General features: G+C 49.3%; 1 protein-coding gene across 4 annotated transcripts in view; it reads left to right on the forward strand.

The window, feature by feature from the left end:
* Window positions 1-27,241, forward strand: part of MVB12B (multivesicular body subunit 12B) — a 206,181-nt gene that overhangs the window by 135,585 nt on the left and 43,355 nt on the right. Inside the window, exon 8 of one of the 4 annotated variants that reach the window (XM_078436492.2) lies at window positions 10,907-11,066. The exons of the other annotated variants lie outside the window; for them this stretch is intronic. Within the exon in view, the coding sequence (XP_078292618.1) occupies window positions 10,907-11,007 (101 nt within the window). The 3' untranslated portion in view covers window positions 11,008-11,066. Of the gene's footprint in view, window positions 1-10,906; window positions 11,067-27,241 lie in introns of those variants that run through there. 4 annotated transcript variants of the gene reach the window in all.

Raw genomic sequence — 27,241 nt, forward strand, 5'->3', positions numbered from 1 at the left:
TTTAATCTAAAATCCATCTGTGATTTGTTTTGATATGTGACATGAGGGGGGTGTCTTGGTGGCTGAGTGTCTGACTCCTAATTCCAGCTCAAGTCATGATGATCCCAGGGTCGTGGGATCGAGCCCCCCATCAAACTCCACGCTGAGCCCTTTATTCTTTTGCCCCTTCCCTGCTCACATGCACATGCTTGCTCTCTAATAATAATATATAATTATATATAATATATATATGTACATAAATTATATATTTATGTACAATTATAGAAATATATTTATTATATATTATATATTTTATACATATATGTATATGTGTGTGTCTATGTGTGTGTATGTGTATATATATATATATATATATATATCTCTTAGCATGAGTAAGGATCTATGTTTTTCCAAATCATCATTGTCCTAGCATCACTTATAAAATTATCTTTTTTTTAACCAACTCATTTGAAAACAATTTTATATAAACCTATTAAGTACTATAATAATTTTGCAGCTTGTACCCTGTTATATTTTGTTGACTGAATGCATATTCTGATGAAAGGACCATCCTTTTAACTCTTATAAATGTATGTGTTTGGTATTCTGTCTTATTATCCTTTGTAGTTGGTTTCAAAATATTCCTAGTAGTCCTAACTCAAATTTTTACCCAGTTAAAATTCAGAATCACTTTTAAGTTCCAAGGAAAATATTTTCAAGATTTCGTTTGGGAAAATATTGAAGCTGTAAATTAATTTTGGGAGAATAGTCACCTTTAAAATACTTGATCTTTCCTTCTAGAAATGTGATATGACTCTCCATTTATTTGAATGCCCTTTTATGTCATTTAAATAGAATATCAGAATTTACTTTCTGTTGATCTAATGCCTAGGTTGCAAGTTTTTGTTGTGGTTGCTTTGCCCACTTGGCTCTAACCGGGGGTTGCTTATTTATATATTTTAAAATACTGTTGGTTATTGAATTTTTAACTAGCTACCTCTTTTGTATGTGTATTATTTCCAGTAGCTTCCAACTGATTTCCTTGGGTTTTCTCAATAGACACCAATATCACCTGCAAATACAAGTTTGTTTCTTTGATAACATTTACGCTTCATTTTTTTTTCTTGCTTTATATTGTTGGCCAGAACGTCCAAAGCAGTAAATGATAGTGGAAATTGTTTGCATTCTGACCTGGTTCCTGGCTTCAGTGGGGATGGATGTTTCTAGCGTTTCAAGTCTGAGGTAGGGAGAGAGAATTTGATCATGTTAAAGGAACAATTCGTCTATTCCCATTTTCCTGGGAGTTTTTTTTTTTTTTTTAATTCAGGCACTAATTTCAATTTCAAATAAAAATAACTTCAAAATCTCTCCATACAGTATTGTATTTTTTTCTCATTTGACTTACTGTTACAAATAATTTTATTTTGGTGATATGGCATTTAGAATATTGCTATATTTCTACAATAAATCCTTCCTTACCACAGTGCATTATTATTAATGCTAGATTTGAGCTGCTCTTATTTAAATTAGGATTTTGGTATTTATATGAGATTGGGCTTAATGCTTATTAAGATATTATTTTTGAGTGATCCAAGAATCAGAATTTTTTCTTTTAAATATGAGAGTATTTTTAAAATATTGTAATTTCTGTTCCTTTGGGGGGGGGGGGGAAGAAAAGGAAAATGAAAAAAAATTCCCTGTAAAAACTAAATGGACCTGGCAAGCTAGCAAGGACTTTGGGAGGAGGGACAATAATTTCGATTTCTTTCACAGTGTTTTTTTTCAGGCTTTCTGCTTTTTCTTGAGTTAGTTTTGTCATTTACATTTTCTTTGAAAGAAAAACCAGCCCTTTTACCTGAATTTTAAAGTTTCGTGGTATAAAATTGTGCCTAAGAGTTTATCTTGATTTTAAAATTAATATGCCTGCAGTCATAGGTATTCCTAATTTTTTTCCCTTGGTCTTGTTAAGGATTTATTTGCTATATTTATCTTTTCAAATAACTAGTTTTTGATCTATTTATAAAGGCATTAGGCTTTTCTGTTTCATTATTTAATTTTATCCTTATTCCTTTTTTCTACTTTCTTTTGGGTTTTTTTTTTATAGCTGCTTGAGTTGAATGGTCACTTCATTTGTTTTGGTTTTTTTCATTTTTTAATATAATCTGTTGTCAAGGTATCTAACATACAGTGTATACAGTGTGCTCTTGGTTTCTGGAGTAGATTCCCATGATTCATCACTTATATACAACACCCAGTGCTCATCCCAACAAGTGCCCTTCTCAATGCCCATCCACCCATTTTCCCCTCTCCCCCGCTGCCCCCTCCCCATCAACACTGTTCCCTGCATTTAAGAGTCTCTTATGGTTTGCCTCCCTCTCTGTTTGAAAGTATTTTTCCCCCTTTCCTTTCCTCATGGTCTTCTGTTAAGTTTCTCAAATTCCACATATAAGTGAAAGCATGATACCTGTCTTTCTCTGATTGACGTATCTCACTTAGCATAATACCTTCCAGTTCCATCTACGTTGTTGCAGATGGCAAGATTTCATTCTTTCTAGTTGCCAAGTAATATTCCATTGTATATATAAGCCACATCTTCTTTATCCATTCGTCAGATGATGAACGTTTGGGCTCTTTCCATAATTTGGCTATTGTTGAAAGTGCTGCTATAAACATTGGGGTACAAGTGCCTCTATGAATCAGCACTCCTGTATCCTTTGGATAAATTCCTAGCAGTGCTATTGCTGGGTCATAGGTAGTTCTATTTTAGATTTTTTGAGGAACCTCCACACTGTTTTCCAGAGCAGCTACACCAGTTTGCATTCCCACCAACAGTGTAAGAGGGTTCCCGTTTCTCCACATCCTCGCCAACATCTGTTGTTTTGGTTTGACTTTTAACAAAAATATTCAAAGCTGTGGAAATATCTTTGTGTATCACTTTGATGGAAGGCTGATATATAGTAATTACATTTATAGGGGCACCTGGGTGGCTCAGTCGTTAAGCATCCAACTTCGGCTCAGATCATGATCTCACTGTTCTTAGGTTTAAGCCCTGCATCAGGCTCTGGGCTGACAGCTCAGGGCCTGGAACCTGCTTCAGATTCTGTGTCTCACTCATGTTTGTTCTTCTCTCTCTCTCTCTCTCTCTCAAAAAATGAATAAACGTTTTTTAAAAATTATAGTAATCACATTTATAAATACACAATAATTTTAGTTTTGATTGCCTCTCTGACTCAAGTGTTAATACTTTCTCTGAGTGATTGAGATTTTAACTTGTTTCTAATTTTATTGCACACTGGTCAGAGAATATGGTCTCTGTAATGTTCTATTTTTTCAAGTCTATAGAGTCTTTGTCATCTAATATATTAGCTGTTTTAGTAATTGTTCCATTGACACTTGAAAATATATCATCTTTCTGTAAGGCACAGTGTTTGAGTTATACACACAACTCTTCAGGTAGGATGGATGGATATATCCGTATCTTTATTTCCATCCATCCTGCTTGGCCAAAAAACGATAGCTTTTCTTGTTTTGTAAATTTCTTATGTCTTAATCACTTCTAATCATTTTATTTTGTATATTTCACCATAGTGCCATTCAGGCCAGGAAGGTTAGGACTGTATATGTGACCTTTCATCAGAATAAAATCCCCCCTTTCTGTTCCATTTGTGTTTTGTGCCTTAAGTTCTAGGCGGTCCTTGTCGCATATTGGCTGTCGGGTGTTTTGCGGGCCCCACAGCCTGGCTGTGAGCTCTGTCACACTCCCCTCTGCTCTGGCCAAGTGAAGCTCCTCCTGAGGCTACTGCCCACATAGGCCTTTGCTTGGTTTTCCTCGCGCATCACAGAGAGCCTTTCTGTTCCCCCGTCCACATCCCCACCAGCCTCCAGCCTGCACTGTAGCCACGCCCCTCCTGGAAGCCATCCCTGGCGACTCCTATCCTCCTTGTGTGAGTGGCTCCAGCCTGCCTTTGTACCCAAGCGTAAGCACATCTCTCTCAAGTGCCCTCCGTATGCACATCAGCCGCCCCGAATCCCCTCCTGTGGGCAGGAGCCCCCTTCCAGAATTCCCTTACTCAGACTGGAACGTGGGACCAAGGCCCGCTCCGGCTTTCTCTCCCACTTAGTCACTTTGTTATAAAGGAATTGATTGCTGCTACTAGACTATTCTGTTTTTAAGAGTTCATCATGAAATAGTGTCTGATTCACTTTTTTTAAATTACTTCAAGAGCCTTACTCCAAAATTTTGCTCATTAGTGCCATTGAAAGCTTTCCCGCGTCCCCTGGTGATTCTCCAGGGACACGCACAAGAACACTAGACGGCATGGTGTAGAAAAGGCAGCAAGGACTTTGGAGACCCCCGACCTTCCGGGTGGGCACCATCCCGGTCACCTGTCTGTGGCAGGCTCCTTGTCCCTCCTGCACACAGGGCTGCGAGGATCAACAACTCAGTCAGCAGCCACTGAGCAACTCCCGCGTGCCAGCCCAGCTCCAAGTCCGCTTGATAACGTCCACGGTGCCAGCAGAGAGCCTGGGGACGGTGGTTGGGGACTCAGAAAGCACGGGGCCCCTCACCAGTTTGCTGTGACCTGCCACCAAAACCGTGCAGTACAAACCGTGGAAAGCAGATTGCTCTTTGGTGCGTTGAGGTGGGTCTCCGCAGAAGGCCCGGTGGCCACAGGTGCATGCGGTACAGGCGCTTCACAGGGCGATCCTGGGCCCCAGAGATCCGCGGGCCCTTTTGCTCTCGGCTGTCTGCCTGACAGACAGCACGGCCTCCCTGGTTTCCTGTCATTAGCGTGGTTTCTTTCGGATGACAGCGAATATGCCCACAGCACCTCCTTGCTAAGGCTCATTTCCAGAGGAAGACAGAAAGTCATTCTTCATGGTCAGAAGTAAGGACAGCCTATAATTTGGGCAAATTTAGCCACTTCCTACCTTTCCTGCCCGGAGAACGAGGAGTATTTCTGAACCTGGAAGGCCTGGCCTGGTAGGCCCCGAGTCCCATGGGCAGCTGTCCTCAGGCTGGGATGACCGTTGAGTCATCACCCATAGTGAGAATGACTGGTTTCTGTCCTCTCTTGACCAGCCTTGCCTTGGAGGAGCAAATACTGTGAGTGTCTGGTTTCGGGGATAATAGTCCATCTTTATTGAGTTAAATCGCCTTCATGTGTGAACTTGCTTAATCTATGCAACCACCCTGGGAGGCACGTGGGATTACTGTTAGATCCCCATTTTATAAGGGAGGAACCGAAGTTCAGAGAGGGTAAGTGAGTTTCCCGAGGCCACACAGTAAATCACAACAGTTCCACAGAATTCCATCATAGCCTTTCATGCTCTGCTCTTAGCTTTCTTATTTCCTAGGCTAGATGCTCCACGGGGGAAGCGCTTGGCTTTATCGGTCTTTGCATCCCAGCTCCCTGATGTATAGCGTCAGAGTTGACTGAGGGCTCTGCAGTCAAGTTCATTTTGCGGTCTGGTCTCCGCTCCGGCCAACAGCCTGGGCCTGGGCCGTGGCAGCGGCTGCAGAGAGGCAGAGGCAGGAAGGCTCATTAGGTGCTGAGCACTGCCGGTTACCTGTGCCACGTGGGGCGTAGACGCAGGCCATCCCTGGGAAGGAAGACCTGGCTCCCACGCAGGCGGCAGGCAAATTCCATTGCCTCTCATTAGGCAGCCGAACTGATGGCCGGCTGAGCCTGCAGATCTGTCCAGGGACTGGTGGACACTCCAGCTTGCTCCCAGAGCAGCCTGGGAAGCCAGCCCCCTTTGGGGTGGCACAGATGGCAAGCCCAAACGACAAAGTAAACTCCAATATGTCTTGGAGACACTGTCAGCCTGCAGCTTATTTGTCATGTCATGGCAGCCTTGTGGATCAAGGGCACCCTCCCTGCCCACCCTGCTCCCTCCCCCGTGTGAGGATTATTTACAGGAAACTGATTTTTATAGGGTTGGGGGGGGGGTGCACGGTGACAGAGGGTTTCCAGAATGGACACTGGTCATTTTCTTTTGCCTTTGGGAAGTGAATGATGCTCATAGCAAACACTTACCCAGCATTTAGAGTATCAGCCCCTGTTCTGAGCACTTTACCTAAACTGTCCCTTCTGCCCTGACAGAAGAGGTGGGGGCGTCCTTAATCCCACTTACAGCTCCAGAAACCAAGGCACAGACAACTGAGTTCACTTACCGAAGTCACACAGCTTAAGTGGGTTGGCTCTGCACCTGCTCTTAACCTCCACGCTCGGGTCCCTCAGTTGTAGAAACAGAAATGGAGGCGTGAAAAGCTTCCTCCAAGAACACAGTGAAGATTCAGTGAGATACAGCCTGAGATGCCGTGGAGGGGGCTGGGGAGGCAGGGAGAGGAGACTGGTTTGGAAAGGTCCACCCTCTGGTGTACCTGTGGGTGGAGGAGTGGTCGGGACAGGCCGGGGGGCACTCGGTGAGAGAGGGGTCCTGAGAGCCCCACCCACCCGCAGTCAGGAGCAGCCCCGGGAGACCAGAGCATAGCCCGGCTTGGAGAAGAGTGGATTCCGTGAAACCCCACAAGCAGCAGGAGTTCAAATGAGGGCGACAGAAGCAGAGGGAGCTCCGCGGTGGGGCTGCCTTCGTCTCGGCTTCCCGAGGGAGGGAGAGAGAGAACACGCAGGGGCCTGGGCTGGGTGCCCAAGACACGTGTCCTTTGAAAGCATTTACTTATCTTTCTGATTTAGCTTTAAAGATGCCCCAGAACTCACCGCCTGCGGGCACAGGTAAGCAATGAAAAGCCAGGCAGAATATAAAGAGCAGATTAGGCGATCCATGGGATCGAGCCCGAGCTGTTGGCAGAGTCCCTGTGTAAATTCCGTGTGGGTTGGTTTGATTGAAAACACCTGGAATGTCGTGAGCTCGGTGGCTATGAAAGTCACACCGTTTCATTCCTCAGTCCCCCTTATGGGTTATGGGCAGCTCCTTTCCAAGCAGCCCCCTGTGCGGGGTGGGGGAGGCAGGGGGTCAACTTGTCCCAGCCTCGTTCAGACTTTGGAGGTGTCCGTGACCAGCAGAGGCACCTTCGCCTGCTCCGGTGCCTGCGAAGAGGGGAGACGTCACTGGGTGCTGTGGAGGATCTTCCTTTTGTGTGCGTGCCGGCTTGCAGGTGTGCACACACACGCGCACCACACGCGTGTGCACATACGTGCACTTACAATGGGCTTCCAACTAGAATTTGCATTGTGAAAACGCAGACCCAGCTTAGTGCCCAGAGTTGAGTGTAGGCCTCTCAGCGAGCCACTTATTAAACCCTGAGGCCCCACTTCCTGCCAGTCACTCTGCTTCATTCGGGGCCATAAAAGGCACAGAAGACAGGTCCTGCCTTTGGCCCAGGGCGCTCTCCTTCCGTGTACAAGGCCAGGACTCAGCTTTGGGTGTGCATAAGCCTGAAGGTCCTTGGAGTTGGCCTGAGAGCCAGGAATTGTGCTCCCCATTAAAGCACAGTCTGTATGGTGACTTGGGGGCAGCCAGCGTTAACAGATTCCACGGGGCCTCTGGCTTGTTGGTACGAGACATTGGTTCTCTTCTGAATGTTGCTGGAAATAACAGGGCAGCTGTCCAGCCTCTCTGTGCTGGGTTAATAGGTAGAAAGTGTTCCAGCCGGCAGAGGAAGGGGACAGTTTTCAGGAGCTATGCCCATGCCTTTGCCCTCAGACGTGTGTGTCCGTGAGAGGATGTGATTTGAGTTTGGTGAGTGTTTTGGCCGAAATCACTGGAAAAGTAATTGGAATCTCTTACGAAGGAGGAAAGGAAGGAGGAAAGGATGTTCAAGGGTAGTTGCTGATTGATACCAAAAACAAAGGAGCTGCGGGATGCTTAGCAACTTCCGGCTCTGCAACTTGTCATCTGGTTCTTTCTCTGGGATAAGTGGCCTGTCGTGGGGCGTGGGATGGTGACTCTCAGATCAGATGGTTTCATTTTAAAGTGCTGGACCCACATAACAGCTCTGCCCCTAAGACAAGCCCCTCACTCCCTTTGAGCTTCAGGTCAGTCTCTGTTAAGTGGGGATTGTAGGAAGGACGAATTAAGGCACTTGTAGTGCATCTTTTCTTCTCAGCTGTGAGATACACAAGGATGATAAAATCCCGATTTCTTTAACGCAGGAAGTTTTTATTGAGCATCTATTTTGCCTGTGCTGGTGTCATGGACACAATCCCACCCATGAAGGTGCCGCCTCCCTGTGAGCTCTCCTCGAACAACTGGTCCTCAGCATCCCTGCCCACGAGCCAGCTCGTCCCTGGTGAATGAGAAGCCAGCTGAGCGGGGGTGGGCCAGGGGCCTGGCGAGGGCAGGACAGGGACTCTGGGGGCTCATAGGCGGGATGGCAGTCATCGTTTGCCCATGAAGTGTTCTTAAGCTTAGAGTTTTATTTTTAACTCCAAGGTTGGACATATCAGTGACCGTTTCTTCTCTGCTCACACGGACTGGGAAGGAACTCTGTTTCCTACAGCGCTGGCCCTCTGGGTCCCTTGGTGCTTCATGGAAGAGGTAGTTAGTCACACAGGCTTGGCGTCTACTCTGCTACGAGGCTCCTGTGGTTGCTTTCTATACACACATGCACACACGGCCTCCCTTTCCTTCTGGAACAATATCGTTATCAACCTGGATGCCATCCAGGCCTGGGGTGAAGGCTTACTAGAACCGACAGGGCAGAGGGAGTGAGCGAGAGAGAGAAAACAAACATCTCAGGTCCCGTTAGGGACCATCTGAGAAAGAAATGCGGTAACACAGAGGAAAGCTTCCGGAGACAAACACGTAGAACACATCCCCCTAGATTGGTATGACTTCCCACCCATTAGCACTTTCCTTTGGTCCCTTCAGTTGGAAACCATCTTTCTGTCCTGAAAAATAGCCTCTCTGCTTTTATTTCCAAACTTCAAAGATGACTTTTGAAATAAAGTTTTCCAGTAAAATTCCAAAGGTTTTACACATGTGTGAAAGGAGGGGTCTGGCTGTTAAAATGTGTTTCCTCTGCCCCGTGGTCCCCTTAACCACAAAAGCCCTGCAGCTGCCTCCACTTTGTTCTCTTAAATATTCTACCAGCTTGCCTCGCCACCCCGCAAGCAGGCCGCTTTGGTCTCTTCCCTTCAGCCCCTCCAAGTCTTATTCAGTAGAGCCTGGCGGGGCAAAATTGGCCTTTAGTCTCCCCGTCCCCCTCCACCCCGCCCCCGTCCCTCTGATCGCTGGAGGAGACCTTCCCTATCTGGGCACTGTTCACAGCTCTTCAGCTGGCCCCAGGAACTCCAGTCTCTAACTGGAGGCCACTGTGGCCTCAGGTTGGGCCAGTGGAATGGTGGGCCCTGGTGAAAAGAATTTCCCATTCCAGAGTAAAGATGAGTCTTCAGTGGCTGGCGGTGTGGCCGTGGTGGGTTTTCAACCTCTCTTCATGTCTTCCGTCCCACAAAAAACCCAACTGAATCATTGGAATGGGGGGCATTTTTGAACTTCGAGTGCACTGTGTTACGGCTCTGAGGTCATGGGTGATTCTAGAACAATAAACTTGGACAGGTCATCTTGAACGTCTCTTCCGAACACAATAATTAGACCATAGGTGCTTTTGTAGGATAATTCCCCACCATATTCCCAAGTGCCCAAGTTTAAAAACTGCTCTTCAGCACACAATTCTCCCACGAAATGTAGGAACATAAAAAGTGAAACATTTGGGTGAACTTTGAGAACTAATGATTCTATAAATAAGAACTGACGTCATTTATAAAGTTATTTAAATAAATGTTGTCACTAAAATAAATTCCTCCGTATATGACGTCACCATTAATAATAATTTTAACCGTGAGTTCTGTTTATGTAGAAAAGAATTGGGCCAGGACCCAAGGTTTTTCTAAGCAGGCTGTCAGTGTGCTTGGCTGAGGTTCCCATTTTTGCCCCTGCAAACCACCCCCACCCCGCCCCCCACCTCAGGATGTTCAAAACGTTGGCAGGAACCTGGCTGAATATAAAGACACCTTCAGAACCAGGAAGGAAACAGATCAGCTCTGTTCAGGCCACCTCGCCCCTGTCTGAGAAGGCTTTTTCTTTCAGCAGAGGCCAGTTTGCTCACCATTGATCACCAGTGCTGTCCAAACACCAGTCCTTAAAGCTGTGTTAGTGGTTGTTTCATCAGCAGCTTCCCTGCAGGCTGCTCCATCCAGAGTCCCCTCCCCCCCCTTCCTTCCTTCCTCCTTCCCTCCCTTCTTCCCTTCCTCCCTTCCTCCCTTCCTCCCTTCCTCCCTCCTTTCCTCCCTCCCTTCCTCCCTCCCTCCCTCCCTTCCTTCCTCCAGTCCTTCTTCCTTCCTTCCATACCTCAAGTGCAGGGGGCTCCCTCTCGGCAGTCCACACTGTCCCCTCGCCCCTTCATTTTCTTCCTCCTTTCTCACGCCCTCTTCTGTTCCATCACCAGCACTGGCCTCCTTGGTGGAGTCCATTTTGAAGAGTAAGAAACCATCACCTCCAGAAGGTTCCCGCTTTTTCAGGAAAAAAGCAGAGAGCAGCCCAGCTGGGCTGAAATTCAGGTGTTGGGTGTCAGTTGGGCCTACTTGCTGGCCGAACGCCCCACACCTGGAATCGCACTTTGTCCTTGAGCAAAATGACAAGGTAGTTCATGTCCTGATCTTCAGGATTTCCACCAAGAGTGGGCACCACAAATGTTGTGTTCTCAAGTACAGGGGAGGGCCTGCTGCAGGGGTAGGGACGCAGCTCCCTCTGTGTGTGCCTTCTCTGTGTTTATCACACCTCAGATGGCCCCCTGGGGGTCTTCGTGAAAATAGAGAAGTGTCACGTCTCCTAGATGGCGGCGGGGGGGGGGGGGGGGGGGGAGGGGGGAAGGTGTGCTGGAACAGCTCCCCTAGCTCCTGGCCATTTGGGATTTTACAAGCGGGGCATTTAAAGCCACCTTGTGTTTTCTCAACCTTAGGTGAACATGAAGTCACAGTTTGGTGTTTGTCCAACAGCCTGGCCAGAATCAAGCTGAGAGCGCCAGTCAGCAGGCTAGCCCCTCTCTCCACCAAAAACTAAACGAGAAAAACAAGCCAAAAAAAGGTGTGCTTTCAAGGTGTTCCTGCCAGAGACAATTTGGAAACTCTTTCATAATAAAGACTGAGCAGACTATTAATGACACTTGTCCTCTGGACCCCCATACCCCCTTCCCCCCCCCCCCCCCCCCCCGCCACCACCAGCAGCCCTGAACATTCTCTCCCTGAGAGGCAGCCTTTGACTTTGGCATCAGGGGTCCCTTCCAGGCCTCTGCTGAAATGGTTTTTCCATTGACCCAGTAAATGATTACACAGCAGTCAGGAGGCCCATAGTCAACACCTGGCTCTGTTACAGGCCCACTGGGCTGCATAGAGCAGGCCCATAAACCTCTCTGAGCTCCGGTGTCGTCATGGCGACCGCGGAACAGGGTCAGCCTCTGGGGCACAGGGTAGAAACTAGGATAAAGGAGATAATGGGTGTGCGATCCAGAAGGGAAGTTACTCCACAGGTCTTCCAACTTGGGGAGTGTGAGTTCTCTCATTTCTAAGCTGCCCTCACTCCACACTGGCCGATAGCTTTGTCTACCTGCAGGGTTTCTGTTTCCCCTTCTGGTTTTTGGTTTGGCGTTTTTTAATTCATGTAATATTTCCCCTTTCCTGGGGCTTTAAAGTATTTTTAAGAACACGCTCCTGCTTTCCCGTTGAACCTTGCGTTTCATAAGGTGCTCCCTAATTCCTGCCTGCATTGCTTCCTCCCCAGCAGCTGCAGTGGCTCTGAAAGCCTCGTGGTGGAGAAATCACTTACGCATGTCTTTTTAAGCTGTTAGGTTCCACTGAAATGTATCCTTTCGTACTTTGTTCTGACCAAAGGGTCCCTTTGAAAAACTCAGGGCAGATTTTCAAGTGGCTTGAAGTCATTACCCAGGGAAGCCCAGAAAGGTTGAAGGATCCAGTACAAGTTAGAAATGGGTTCCTTAGCTTCAAAATATAAAGAGCTCAATTTGACTTAGGTAGAGAGAGGAAAAAAAGAAAGCCTTCTGTCTGGATTCCAGAAAAGACCATCATAAGCTAGTTGAAGATTACCTTTCTTTCCTACTGTTGAAGGTAAAAGCGAATCAAAACCCTGAGGACTCCAGGGGCACTTGGGTGGCTTGGTCGGTTGAGTGTCTGACTTTGGCTCAGGTCATGATCTCGCCGTTCATGGGTTTGAGCCCCGTGTCGGGCTCTGTGCTGACAGCTCAGAGCCTGGAACCTGCTCGGTAGTCTGTGTCTCCCTCTCTTTCTGCCCCTCCCTTGTTCATTCTCGTTCTCTCTCTTTCTCTCTCAAAAATAAAAGACAGAAAGAAAGAAAGAAAGAAGAGAGAGAGAAAGAGAGAAAAAACCCTGAGGACTGCAGAAACTCACTGCAGATATAAAGATAGACCAACGACCTTTCTGGGTATCTTGCCCATGGAAGATCTGAACCAAGAGATACCTGTGGTTGGGTTACATAATACGTGATTAATAATCACTTAATGGAGAGCCTGGTTGTGCTTTGGCATTGGTATTTCTTGACATCTTGTCTTAAATTATGTAGGAGTGTCAAGATCCTGAGCTTCTAAGCTAGACATGCTGGCCTCCCTTTGGACTGGAAGCATGGCTCCCTTGCCTCTCACCGCCATGAGACAGGGTGACCCCCATTTGCCTCTCTGGGTTGTGATGTGGTCTAGCATAGTGCCTGGCTTTTGCCAAGTGACAGCAGTGACCAGTACTGCGGTACTGCCTGGCCCTGCCACAGTTAGTCCTTATGGGCAAACAGAGACCTGTTTGTGCATAAATCTTCAGGAAACTGTAGCCCTGAGACCCTCATGGAAGCACTCTCTGGCTCCAGGCACAGGCTGGGGCTTCTCATGGTGCCATTGAGCCAGAGTCTCGAGGTTTGGGGCTAGGGATTTTTGTATTTTTCAGGAGCATCGCAGGTCATTCTGACACATTCGGAAGTCTGAGGACCTGTGGTTTGGAGAGAGAGGATGTGTCTTCTGGAATGTGGGGGCCAGCTTTGAAGACACCATCTTTATTTTTATTTATTTTTTTTAATATTACTTACTGTTGACCTGGTTTCCATACAATACCCAGTGCTCATCCCAACAAGTGCCCTCCTCAATGCCCATCACCCACTTTCCCCTCTTCCCCACCCCCCATCAACTCTGTTTGTTCTCAGTATCCAAGAATCTCTTATGGTTTGCCTCCATCCCTCTCTGTAACTTTTTTCCTCCCTTCCCTTCCCCTATGGTCTTCTGTCAAGTTTCTCAAGATCCGCATATGAGTGAAAACATATGGTATCTTTCTCTGACTTATTTCACTTAGCAAAATACCCTCCAGTTCCATCCACATTGCTGCAAATGGCTGGATTTCATTCTTTCTCATTGCCAAGTAGTATTCCATTGTATATATAAACCACATCTTCTTTATCCATTCATCAGTTGATGGACATTTAGGCTCTTTTCCATAATTTGGCTATTGTTGAAAGTGCTGCCATAAACATTGGGGTACGTGTGCCCCTATGCATCAGCACTCCTGTAGTGCTAAATTCCTAGTAGTGCTATTTCTGGGTCATAAGTTAATTATATTTTTAATTTTTTGAGGAACCTCCACACTGTTTTCCAGAGCGACTGCACCAGTTTGCATTCCCACCGACAGTGCAAGAGGGTTCCCGTTTCTCCACATCCTCTCCGGCATCTATAGTCTCCTGATTTGTTCATTTTAGCCACTCTGACCGGTGTGAGGTGGTATCTCAGTGTTGTTTTGATTTGTATTTCCCTGATGAGGAGTGACGTTGAGCATCTTTTCATGTGTCTGTTGGCCGTCTGGATGTCTTCTTTGGAAAAGTGTCTATTCATGTCTTCTGCCCATTTCTTCACTGGATTATTTGTTTTTCGGGGGTAGAGTTTGGGGAGTTCCTTATAAGGGTTTTGGATACTAGCCCTTTATCCAATATGTCATTTGCAAATATCTTTTCCCATTCCGTCGGTTGCCTTTTAGTTTTGTTGATTGTTTCCTTTGCAGTGCAGAAGCTTTTTATCTTGATGAGGTCCCAATAGTTCATTTTTGCTTTTAATTCCCTTGCCTTTGGAGATGTGTTGAGTAAGAAATTGCTGCGGCTTAGGTCAAAAAGGTTTTTTCCTGCTTTCTCCTCAAAGGTTTTGATGCTTTCCTGTCTCACATTCAGGTGAAGACACCGTCTTCAAAGTGCTAACAAAGACCACGCTTACCAGTGCCTGCCTTACCCCCCTCGCTTGTCTGGACCGGCCCCTCTCCCACAGGGGCACCATCTCCAGAGACGTGATTGCTCTCCAGAGAGAGGGCTCCTGTGCTCAGGGCTTGTTTTCCGTGGGCTGGCTCCCCAGGTGGAGGTGCCCTGCCTGAGAAGCAGGGTCTCCTGCCATTTGCGTTACCTGTCTGGACTTTTCACTTGGGGGCTCCTATTTGAAACCACTGGTTTTTTTTTCCTGCCTGTGGCATCTACAGTGTCATATATGCATCTCAGCTGCTCTAGAGGATGCCTGCCAGTCTCTCTGAGAGGCCCCAGCAGTCCCCCAAACGAATCTGTCACCGCACGGTCTCTAACCCTGGCACGCCCCCACCTCGCTGCGTGTGCTCTCAGTGGCTCTGTTCACACCTCCCTGAGGGGGCAAAGTGAGGCTGTGCTCCTGCAAGTGCTCCCTGCACATGAGGCAGGTCCTGGGTGGAGGCAGCCTGGGGCCTCGGGCGACCAGGGCTTCAGCTCCCACTTTGCTGGAAATGTCCCCGTGGAAGTCGTGAGCACTTGGGCCCCAGTGTCTCCACCTGGAAAAGGAAGGCATTCCAGAGAATAGGCCACCAAATTAAACCTCTGGCTTGGACCTTCCCGGGTCCTTGGATTTGTTTATCAAATCTCAACGCACCCCATCTCAACGCAGACCACATTGATAGTTGTGCCAGTTAGTAGGAGATTAGAGTGACGCGGAGCAGGCGATGTCAGGGCCAGAGGGGCGGGCATCCCCCGTGTCCAGGACTGTGGTCCAGAGAGGATCGAGAGGCTCTGTGGTGTCGTGGGAGGGAGGCAGCTCCTCGGTTCAACTCTGCTTCTGCGTCTTGCTGCCGTGTGCTCCTGGCAGGTTGCCTCAGTGCCCTTAGCCGGAGCGTCCTGTGTAAAATTGGAGGGGGCTGGGGGTGACGAGAATGAGTAACAACAATACATAACTCAGGATTGTTATGAGAAATCCATCAAGGCACAGAAAGCCCCTAGACCAGGGCCTGGCACAGAGTAGGAGTTCGACTAACTGTGAGCCGCCACCACCGCCCCCCTCTTTGGGATTTAAAGTACTGATGACAGGTGCAGGAGGGGATAGGGGACAAGTCCCTACTGTCCCAGGCCCCGGGATCAGACATCCAGGTGGGTGGTAGAGCTTTTCACTGGGATCCGGGAAACAGAAGCAGGAAGCTTGTAAGGGGAGAGAGATCCACTCTTTCTTCTCTGTCGGGGGGGGGGGGGGGGGGGGGAGGTGGGGACGGGAACAATGCCTCACTGCCTGTTGTGTTGCGTCCCCAGTGGACGCGCCAATGCACGTGGCCGGCAGAGAGTCCCCCGCGATTCCGCCCGCTGGCTGGTTCGGGGCTCATCAGGGACTGCGTCTATTGTCTTCCAATCACACTGCCACGGAGTAGTTTGCATAAAGTCCCAAGTTTGTAATTAAAACAATTGAGAAACAATTTTCGCTATATAAAAAAAAAAAAAAGCTGAACAGGAAGTGTCTTTTAAGCAGATGTTGTGCTGTGAGCCATGTAGAAATATTATTTTACCATCAACCCAAAACGGTTATCTCAAGACTTGAAAACTAAGGGAACATCTTTTCTACTAACCCAGCGTTTTTTAGCGCCCAATATCATTTCACATTTAAAGGTGACAGCAATATCTTTAACGTTTTTCTATTGGATTAATAACATTTAATGTTCAAAGCAATAAAGTGAAATGTTTTCGTGAGGGTGCTTTAGATCGCTAGTGGAAAATTCAAGTGGGGAAAAAAAATTTTTTTTAAAAGACCACACACACAAAGTAATAGACGTCGAGAGCCATAAACTGGAAAGGGAGCCCGGGTATGGAGGTGGTTTCGAGGAGCTTGTGGGTGTGTGAGGCTGGGGTCCCTGCCGGCCGGGCGCCAGGAGGGGCTCCGTGCTCTTGGCAGTGAGCGCTGGGAGCCCTCGCCCCGTCCCCCAGCCATTCATCTCCACCCAGCAGCGGAATATGACAATGTTAGCATTTTTCATTTCCCTGACGTTACCATTAATAAAGCGATGATCCAAAAGGGGCTTTGCTGAGTCTGTTCTTTATGCTACCATCACTCACGACTAGATAATTTCACACAGGATCGTTTTAAAATTAAATGACGATAAAAACGCTCTGCTGTTCTGTGTTCACCAGTTCATAGAAGTCTATCAAGTCATTAATGTGTCATGACAAACTGCTCGATGGATACAAGAGTAATTAATTATTTGAATAAATAACAAGTTGAACTTGGGGCTTTGAACCACAATGACATACGCATCCCATTAAGGGCGTCTTGGAACCTTTTCAGGGCACTGGTATGAAGAGTTAAAATGCAGGCCAGGGTCTCGGAAATGATGAAAAACAACTTCGTAAACACAGGGTAATATTTTACAAGGAGAGAGCCAAAATGTCACATTTCAGCGCCCACATGTTGTTCGGCGTTAAAAGTTCTCTGGCAGCGGCCATCTCAGGATCCCGCTTGATCAGTGATGATTTCAGAGAACAATTACACAGATTTTCATAATCACCATTAATCTCTGCATATTTTTCAAGATAATTACAGCAATTATTATTGAGATTTCTCTTTTATATGCCCATTGTGGGAAGGAACAAGTGCTTATTACACCGGATAGTTCAAAGGACCCTGGATTAAAATTCTTTGTCATCTCTGCGCTCGCTATTTCAACCCGTGTTGCCTCTGAAAGTTCATCAGCTCTAGAAATTAGAGTCCTATTAGCAGGCTCTATTATTAAATCTCAAGGCTGAGCTTGGGTCGTGGTTAGAGTGGATGGTTGAATTGTTCGCTCGTGGGGCTGCTGGGTTCGGTTGGAATTACTGTCAGGTGGCAGGAGACGTCTGTGACAGGTGTAGTCAGAGACGGGTGGCAGCCTTATACCTATTTCCGTGATAGACTTACAAAGTGAACTAACAACCAATATTTAGAGAATACATTTTTGTGACATGCCCTTTAAAGGTTAATATTAAATCTGAGATCTGGGTAATTTATGGCATTGTACTTCACAGACACGCCAGGTTTAACGGAAGGGAGCACACTCCCTGGGATTTCCACGTCAAGGTGGGTGTCCGCGCAGGCATCGTTTCTCAGAGCTTCCTCTTCAGATCACCGCTGTCCAGAGAGCCCGTCCGCAGGACGGGAGTTTGTGGAAGGTGATAAACTGCTTTCAAGAGAAGCCGTTTCCTGGGGCGAAGTTTCTCGAAAACGATGCTGTTTGGAAACGCACCGCGGTGTAGATCCGGTGTGCGCGCTCCTGCGCCCCATCCCAGCCACGGGCATTCAATTCTAGTCTCCTGTCATTCCATGCCCTGCCGTGGGGACCGGCGGAGCCTGCCCACCTCCACCGGTAGAGGTCTAGCTAACGTGAGACGGTAGAGGTCTAGCTACGTGAGGCGGATGACGGCCAGGCCTTGGCTGCTGAACTGGGAAGTTCAGGATTTGAGCTTTCTGTTGAGGGAGAAAAACGCAAGACCTAAAAGTGCCCCTTTTTTCCCGTCCAGCTAAGTTCTGGCCTGGTCTGAATGCACGCAAGCAGCGCGGTCTTGTGTAAGTTCAAGTTCGGTTTAGACTGCCGTCAGACTCTGCGTGGAGGTCCCCTTTTATTGGGCCCGTCCCTGTCCGCCACTGTGCCTGGTCTCGGAACCACCCAGCAGCTTAGGGAGGCTAAAGCCTGGAGCCCCTCAGGCAGCCTCTCCCACGGTGGCTGCGCCTCGGGGCCCTCGTCCCAGAGTCTCTCCTTCCCTGGGGGATGCCCAGGCCCTGGTGAATTTGATCCCGCTAATCAAGGTCAGAAGAGCTCGGTGCGGTGGTACCAAAATGCCACATTTTGCACCATTTGTCTTTAACCTATAGGCAAGCTCTTTTCAAATCTTAAATAAAATGTCTAATGGGGTCCTACCTGTCCTCTTTGGGGGATATTCGAGCCCACTATCCTGTTGATAAAGTGCGTGGGCGCTCAGACCATTAAAAGCTTACCTACGAAGTGGAATCATGACATCGGAGAATGAACGGCAGCGCGAGTCTATCTGCCTTGGCTGTAAGAGTGTCCCCTGGGAGAGTGCCCCGAAGATGCCGCGGGCGGTGGCTCCCAGACCTCTTCCACCTCCACACGCCTGCCACCAGCTCTCTCCCCTTCTGGATTACAGTCCGCTTCCATTTGTAGGTCACGTTTTCATTTCTTGGAGGACATCCCCGCCTCATCCTTTGCACAGCGGGAAGGCAGCGGACTTGGAGCGAGCATCCCCGTTCCTGCCCCAGCCCTGCCATTCACCAGCTGTGTGGCCCTGATAAGTCCCTTCCCTTCCGCGTTCCAGGTCGCTTTGGCAGGGTGGGCATGGCAGCACCTCACAGGGCCATCCGGAGGTTCAAACGGGGCTGTGTGCAATGCCCTGGCCCACTCCTCTGCCCCCCGGGTGGGCACACCTGGGGCAGCGCTCTCCAGAGAGCCGTGGGTCCGGAGCGGCTTCAGACGTACGGAAACCTGGGACACCTTCTCTCCTTGCTCTTTGGTTCCAGCAAAGGGAAGGGGAGGCATCTGACCAGAACCCGTTACAAGGCTTTGTGAGTAGAATCTGGTCGAGGGCTGGAGAAGTCAGCAAGAAACCAGCTGTTACCTCCGGGGGGGTTGAGAACTGCATCTTCTGGGGCTTCATCCCGGTCTCAAATCACCGATACGTATTTAATATGATGCTTCTGTGAGACGGAAGAATGTCCAACTAGGAGGGATTTTAGACTTCATGTAGCCCAGGGCTGCACCTCAGACCCACCCGGGAGCGTTGAAAAACCTGCTACCCGGGGCCCACAGCTCAGAGCGAGCAAATCAGAACCTCCTGGGGAAGGAACAGCAGGTGGCATTTTTTTTTTTTTTTTTTAAAGTCGCAGATGAGCACCGGCTGAGACATCTGGCCCAGCCCGTTCACTCTCCGATGAGGACACCGAGATGTGACCGCCACGCACGTGGGCCTCCTCACTACAAGGCTGGTTTTCTTTTCACTGTCACTGCGTCAACAGACGCTGTCCCCTTCTCAGGGCATCCCGTCAGGAGGTTTGCGATGTTGGCATGACCCAGCTGGGATCCCCTGCCTATGGTGCTGTTCGCCGGGTTTCTTTACTGTAAAATTAGCGTGTTTCCTTTTGTGGCGGATATGTAATTAGCGGGAAGTATTTGGGGGCTACGTGAATAGCTCCCTCCTCATCAGATAATCCACCAATTTTTGTAACTCTGTCATTCCTTCGATAGGAGTTGGCATTTTATTGTAAGGAAGAGCTTCCCCTTATCCCCAGTTTGTGCGGGTTGGGTGTGCACTGGTGCGTTCTTATTCATTGTCGTCATTACTTTGACACTCAAATTGTTCCGACTGGCCAGCGGGAGCCCCTTCCCACTGGCTCCCGGATCCTTCTGCGGACTTTCCATGATTCTTTGAGGATACCTTTCTTTCTGGTACAACAGCATGTCCCAGATTTGTCCCTTCCCCGCCTCCCTTCCATCAGCCACTTCTCCACAGAGACCCCCTGTTTCTTCCGGAGGAGAACACTAGAACCCAAAATCTGGGCACTAGGTGTGGCTCACGGCTCCTGGGCTGTCAGCGGATAGAGATATACCTACAGTTGTGTATGTTGGGAGTGCGTGTGCATACATCTAAGTGCACAAGTGTATAAACACATATGTAACTGTGTATGTTTATGTATCTATATCTACTTCTTAACATCAAGCTTATGCTGTCACCTCCGGATTTGATCCAGCGCCATTCTAACCCCCTGGCCGATTTATCTTCCTCAGCCCGAGCATCCGATGTCAGCAGTCCTCAGTCCCCTGTCGTGGGCCTGCCCTCTTCCCACCGTGTGTTTTTCCCAGAATGTCTCATCTTCTCTCGTGCCTCAGTCACCAGGTGGCTGGAACCCCCCAGTCCTCCCCAGCCCTCACTTCTGTATTTCCATCTGGGCGGTCCTTACTGACCAATGTTGCATCTTGCTCGTGACGTCCCAACCACGTTCACCAGTTTCTCTCTTGGGTTGTCTTGCAAGCCTCTCAAATCCAACACAGCCAAAAGGGCCCCCACCAGCTTACCCTGCACTCCTCTCCCGGTCCCCCGGCCCCCTATTCTCCCGATGGCCAAGCTGGAATCTCGGGGTCACCCTCGCCTCCTCCCCCTTTCACTGCTGCAGCCAGTTGCCAAGTCTCTTGGTCCTGTGTCTGAATACCTCTCGATCTGTCCCCACTACTCCCTTCTTACTGTCACAGTCCTAGATGCCACCACCGGCATCCCGCACCTCTTTTCCTGCCAAGAACCTCCTCCCTCATGGTCCTGCCTCCAGCCTCACTCCCTCTAATCCATGCTTCTCTCCACACTCAAAAAAGACTCTCCTAAAACAAAACATGACCATGTCTCTCTCCAGTAGGTCTAAAAACCTACTATATGCTGCTAAAGTGTTGGCTATCTCTTGTAATGTGTTGAATACTGTACTGAAAGTGACAAACAGGATGGCTATTCGGGGACAGCATGGCCGTTGGCTCGTGGTCACCTGGCTGCCTGGGACCTGCCGTCCTGCACCACGAAGGGACCGTTCCGCTCGTCGCCAGCTCAGGATAGGATCAAAATTCAACATTTGAAATCTGGCCTCCACCAAAAGCACGTCCCTTTGTACCATCATAAAGTGGAAAATTCGTAAGTGGAACCGTCTTAAGTCGGGACTGCCCGTGTACGAGTCGGTCTTGAGAAGATGGGGAGGCGTGTGTTCCTGCCCATGCGGCCGAGCCCTGCCCGCATGCCCCGCACCTGACGTTCCGGCGCTCAGCAGCTAGAGGCCAGGCTGTCCCGCATCCGCACTTGGCCCCCATCCCCAACTCGCTGTGGCCTGAACTGCTTGTTCAGACCATGCCTGTGTTCCGGAGGACTGTGGTCGCTCCCAGGGGCAGCAGACCTTCGCTGGCCCTCCATCTGCTTCTTCTCTGCCTTTACAGAGCCCCTTTTGTTACGCTCCAGCTCGCTTAGGAGTTTCTGTCCCGCACTGGGGACATTTACCCCGTGGCTCCTCAACTGTCCAGGAGCCTTTTGCTCATGGGGAAAAGTGTCACTTAGTTGGATTTTATCTTTACCTTGAGCAAAACTAGTAGGTCTCTGCCCAAGCCACTAAATACTCGTGAAAATTTAAAAAGCATTTCTGGGGGCGCCTGGGTGGCTCAGTCGGTCGAGTGTCAGACTCTTGGTTTCGGCTCAGGTCATGATCTCACGGTTCGTGGGTTGGAGCCCCAAATCAGGCTCCGAGCTGGCAGTGCAGAGCCGGCTTGGGATATTCATTCATTCATTCATTCATTCATTCTCTCTCTCTCTCTCTTTCTCCCTCTCTCTTTCTCCCCCTTTCCCCGCTCCTCCCCTGCTCACTCTCTCTGTCTCTCTCTAAATAAATAAACTTAAAAAATTGAAAAGCATTTCTGCAGCAGAGGGAGGAAGATGTCCTTGTGCACAGGCCTAGAGTTTCCCGTGGCTGTGGAGTGCACGTGGCCCAACCTCTCTGGACTCCTGCCCTCTAGGCTCCCTCTGCTCAGGCCCCAGCTCCCGGGCCCCCGAGGGGCAGCTCTGGAAGTGGGGGCACAGATGTTGGAGGGCTCTCACTTTCCTCCCAGGGATGTGGGGGGATGAAGTGGGCCACATGACTAAAGTGACACTTACTGGTAGGTGTTGTTCTGTGTGGGGGACAGGGAGGCCGAGAAATGAAGGGGGGAGACTTCCTAATTGCCCCCACTCAGAACCTCAGAGAATATTCATTTGTCAGGTGAAGCCACCTTTACGTTGAAGAATATGCTATTTTTCATGGACCTGGCACCCAGGGGCAGTTTTCTTTACTTCACTTTTGGGACTCTTTCCTGGGGGACATGAAGCAGCCTGGGCCCAGCTTGGGCCTTGCTCCTACTTGAGCTTGACCTATAATGCCAGAGATGGCATACCCCAGGGAGAGCCATGGTCGGGGGGTGGGGGGCACTCAGGTACTCCGGGGCGGGCACTGCCTCCGCACCTCCAGAAGCCTCTGGATTGGGACTCACACCCCCGGATTACAGAACTTAATGTGGCTGCACGTAACGTGTTGATGTAAAAGGTCGAAAACCACAGAGGTCTACTCTCTTGGAAGGGCATTCTCCCCAACTGCAGTGGCGATGATGGTCATGGTGACCGTTATCGAGCACGTACTTTGTGCCTGGGGCTTTATCTCCTTTAAGCTTCACAGCGATCCAGGTATGATCCTTTCCTTCTACAGTTGAGGAAAGAGAGGCACAGAGAGATTAAACCCTTGTCCTGAGTCCGAGGTGGACCCGGCCTGAATCATGCCTCTGCAGAAGCGGGGGGCTGTTGGTATCTGCGAATCACTGGTAACTACCGCGTGCTCTGTGCCCGCTGCAGGTGGGGCCGTGCTCTGCCCTCTCTCCCCTGCGGGTTCATCCCCAGAGCAGTGCTGCAGAGTGGGCGTGGTTAGTCCTCTCCCTTGTGACTTGGGCCCAGTGACTTGTCCAGCGCATCCCACAGCCAGCAAGTGGCTGAGCCCAGCTCAGGGCTCACACATGTCTGACTCTGGCACCCACTCCCTCCTCCCTCAGGAGGTCACTGTGGCGAATAAGTCAGTTCTTTGGGCTTATGAATAACTAGAAAAACAAATTGCTTTGGGGATCCAGAACGAGGTGGTCGGCCTTATGTGGACTCACTTGGAATGTCACTGAGCAGACAGTCCTGGAGGTGTCTACAGATACCTTCCAGGGAATATCCCCAAAGTGAAATCACCAAGAAGACAGAACAGGCTTGGCATTTGGGTGTGCAAGTGAATTTTGAGGACCGGCCTTGAGATCTTGAGGTGTTGGCATCTTTCCCGTCACAAATTATAAAGGACTCTTGAATCCACTGGGAAGGAGAGAAGAAAGGGTCAGGTTGCTGATTACTTACAAGCAGGTACCCGGGATTAAAGGCCTTGCACCATTCCAGCTGCATTTACCTTTATTCGGAAAATGACCACCTGCCAATAAGCCACCTCGTTCGCCATCGTCTGTGCAAGTACCTCTGAGCTGTTGTGACTCCAGTTCATGTTACAGGGCTTTACCTATAAGCGGACGATACTTGAGATGCTGGGAATGGAGTCTTTTCCTTTAAATATCACATTTTTTGCCACGTGATTTTATGACCCTTCGTCAAGCATGGTGAAATTAACACATGCATTGATTAGAGCACTTCCTCGGTGAGATGTCTGTGAGGGAAGGGGTGGGCAGCCCTGAGCAGCTGTGGGTACCCCAAGGCAATGGGGTGGCCGTGGTTCTGGAGCCCTCGGGAACTGGTCGGCGGTGGGTTTGCATAGAGCCCGCAGAAGTCCGATGGTGTGTGTTTGGAGGAGAGAGTCAAGGGACGGCTCTGAGGGAGTGCCTTCTCGAGTGAAGCAATAGTCCCCGTGCGAAGGGAAGGTCCAGGAACTCTAAGCCTGTCCCATCCCCAGCCAGAGTTCCTGCAGGGTCCTAGCTAGGCTGCCTATGTAAGCAGGAGTCTGATTCTACGTCCAAACAAATACGGTGTGCAAATTGGACTTACTTCCCCCAAGAATAGCAAAGTCAGGTATTCGGGTCAGTCGGGGGGGAAAAAATTCCCCCCCTTCTCCTTCTTTAAAATAGGGGGTGGTATTAATACGGTAGCAGATTAGAGCTTTATTTGTTTAAACCTTGCAGATTCTGTAAGCATTCACAATCCTCTTGACTTGTAGTGCCTGATTGTAAAAAGAACAGTTGAATGAGCTCATTGTTTCCTGGGTTTTTTTCTTTAATGTATTTTACAAACACTCCGGTGACAGGCCTGACACGCTGATTTCTATGTACTCGCACTTCAGTCTGGGATTACAGCATTAATAACAGAGTTCCGTGCATCATGCCATTTTTAAGCATGATCGTTATGATAAAGGGCATATACTTAATTACAGGCCTGCTTAATTACAGCTCTGTTGAAGCTCGTTTGTTTAGGAGAATGCTAATTGCACTACGGAGCCCGCGGCACATCCTGGCTTTCATGTGCTGTATGCTGCTCCGTGCCGTGGATCAGCATTTTGTTAAAACTGCCACCAAAAATAAAATTAAAAAAAAAAAAGAAGAAGGAAACACAGTCCTGGTACTAAAAGGAAGCCTGTCTGGCGCGTGGCTGTAGGTCGGGGCGGAAACGACCATTTGCGGGCCGGGGGCCTCGCTTCTCTTGTGACCGGGGTCCCTGTCACCCTCACACAGCCTCCTGAGAGCTGCGTCTTTCCCCCCATCTCACAGGGTAGCCGAGGCTCAGAGTGGTGGGGCGGCCTGCCGGGCCACACGTCCACACCTGCTGAGTTGGAGGTGAGGCCCAGGCAGTTGAACTGCCAGGCCCACCCTCCCGCCGCAGCCCTACAGTGACACAGCCACTGTAAGCTGTACTCTGTACTCGAATCCTGGCACCTGACTGCTCTCGGCCTCGGCTTCCTTTTTTTTTCTTTGTAGTGTTTTAATTGTTTATTTTTGAGAGAGAGAGTGGGGGGAAAGGCAGAGAGAGGGAGACAGAGGATCCGAAGATGTCGGCACAGAGCCCGATGGGGGCTCGGACTCCTGAACTGCAAGATCATGACCTAAGGCGAAGTCAGATGCTCAACCGACTGAGCCTCCAGGCGCCCTGCGGCTTCCTTGAGTATAACTTGCAAGCGATCCGTGTTGAGGCTTAAGTTACTTGCTACGTGTTCACCACCCAATATGGAGGAGGTTCCTATCCTCTTGCGTCGTTTGTAGAACTGGGAGCAGTTCTGTTACCTCCAGGGTTTGGCAGTGGGTGGGGAAGGGGGCTTTGTCGTGTCCCTGGGAGCCAAGGGGCCTAGAGAGGGGACTGCCGCGTGCCCCAGGAATGCCACCTTGGGTGCCAGCAAGAAAAGGACAGGCGTTGTCCCTGCTTCTGGGTTGTGGCCACGGACTGGCCAGGCAGTGCCTGCCTGAGATCCCCCACCCAGACCCCGGCTGCCTGGGAGGGCAGCCTGGGGGATCCGAACAGTGGCTCTATGAGAGCAGGGACCCCCTCGCTCACAGCTCTCACTCCAGCTCCCCCACGTGTCTCTCTGAGTAGACTCAGCAATAGACTGAGCGAGTGTCACAGTCTCTGAGCACTAAAGAAAAGTGAAGACAAAACACTGGCTTCAGCTAGGGGAGAAAGAAAGGAAGGAAGTAACGTGGCTCCCCCATGAGTAGCCAGGATGGAGATGATTTATGAACACTCTTTTGGAACACATGAAAAATGTGTGCCATTGATTTTAAGAATTATGTTTGGCAAATCTCTAGATATTTTAAAATATGGAATGGCTGCCCAGATAAAGAGTAGAAATGGATGTTACGGAATTAGAAGGGGATTCAGCAGTCCCACAGGTCAGCTTTCTCCCCAACACATAAAATCCCGCCCTCACTCCCCAGCACGTGGCCTCTGCCTGGACCCTGGTCAGCCAGCTCTGCTGTTCCTCCCTTTCGTCCTTGCCCCATCCCTCTAGCCCTCGCCCTGTGGTAGCTCTGAAAATATGTGCAGACATTTGGTTACGATCACCTTCGAGTCTTCTCTGGACCAGGATCCCCATCTTTCTGCACTTCCCCATGTGCTGGCACAGTGCTGGGTTCTAGAGGGTGAACAAAAATGGACAGGGATGACACCTTCCTGGAGCATGAGACCTGATGGTTTCCTCCCCTCTCCTCACGTGGTCTGACTTCAGGTCCCTCACCATCCTGGGACTCCTTGTAGGCCACCTGAGAGGACCCTTTGAGAGATCAGTCCCCATACTGAACTCACAGTCAAGCCCAGAGCAGACCAAGATGGCGGCTGTCTCACCAGCACCAGGACTGTCGCACCATAACTTACCCATGGCACCCCTCCTGCCTGGTTGAATACCAAATCACGTTACCGACTTGTTCAGCTACAAACCGGTCTCTTTTCATGTCTTCTGTTGTGATTTCACATGTCCTTCATCCCATCTAACACAGTAGGTTTTTTAGACCTAAAGTACAGGACTTACTGGCATTGACCTTCAGTAAATTCCATCGTTAAATTTAGCCCAGGATCCCAATTTTTTGAGATCTTTATTGGATTTCTCTCTGTTACCCAGTTCATAGACTCTCCTCCCAGATCTCTCCATCAGCCACATCCTAGATAAGCCTACTAGGCATGTCTCCACTGAACTAATTGATAACGCCCTGGGCACCCTCCGGAGAGGTCAGTTGAGGTCGGTGTCAATCTATTAATCGGCTTCTTGAACATCTAGTCCAGCTAGTTATGGATTCCCCTCCCCTTAACGTTGTCCAGCCATATTTATCTGTCTTGTCCACACAGGTAACGTGAGAAATTTTGCCAAGTACTTTGCTAAAATCCACATTCTTTCGGCCTACTCAAACCTTTGATATACTAGATTTTTTAAATAAATGAAATTTGGCTGGCAGACCGTTGAGCAAAGTTTTATTGGCTCCCCTTTTAAGGGGCTCCCCTCATGGCGACAGCATCCTGTTCCTCTCACCAGCTCCGTCCAGGAACTTCAGCCCACAGGATCCTATCAACTTGCTTTCTTTTTCCTGCAAGCCCGTTAAAAGTCTGTTTTCTGGAACATGAGAAGCATCCAGCCGTGCCCATCTTTGTATCGTGAACTCTAAAGTGGAAATTTATCCCAAAGTTCCCATCTCTCTCCCTTCACCAGTCAGCTCCCCTTGGCAGTCAGACTGGATCTGAGTGGTCCTTCCTCCCCACCATCTCCTCTGCCACCGAGCCGTCAGCAGGGCACCAGCCATGGGGCGATCCAGGCCAGCATAGCTCTGAAGGCTACGGCTGCCTCTTCTCACACAGTCTCGGGGTGCCTCTTCCCTTTCTTCTGTCCACAAGGGCTGCCTTTAGTGTGGCCCCATAAAGACGTCTCTTCTGGTCTTCTGCCTTCAGCCTCCTCGAGAAATTTGCTCTGTGAGGAAATTGCCTTTGA

Source organism: Panthera onca, chromosome D4 (genome assembly GCF_046562875.1).
Source record: "Panthera onca isolate mPanOnc1 chromosome D4, mPanOnc1 haplotype 2, whole genome shotgun sequence".
In the NCBI taxonomy this organism is placed as follows: domain Eukaryota; kingdom Metazoa; phylum Chordata; class Mammalia; order Carnivora; family Felidae; genus Panthera; species Panthera onca.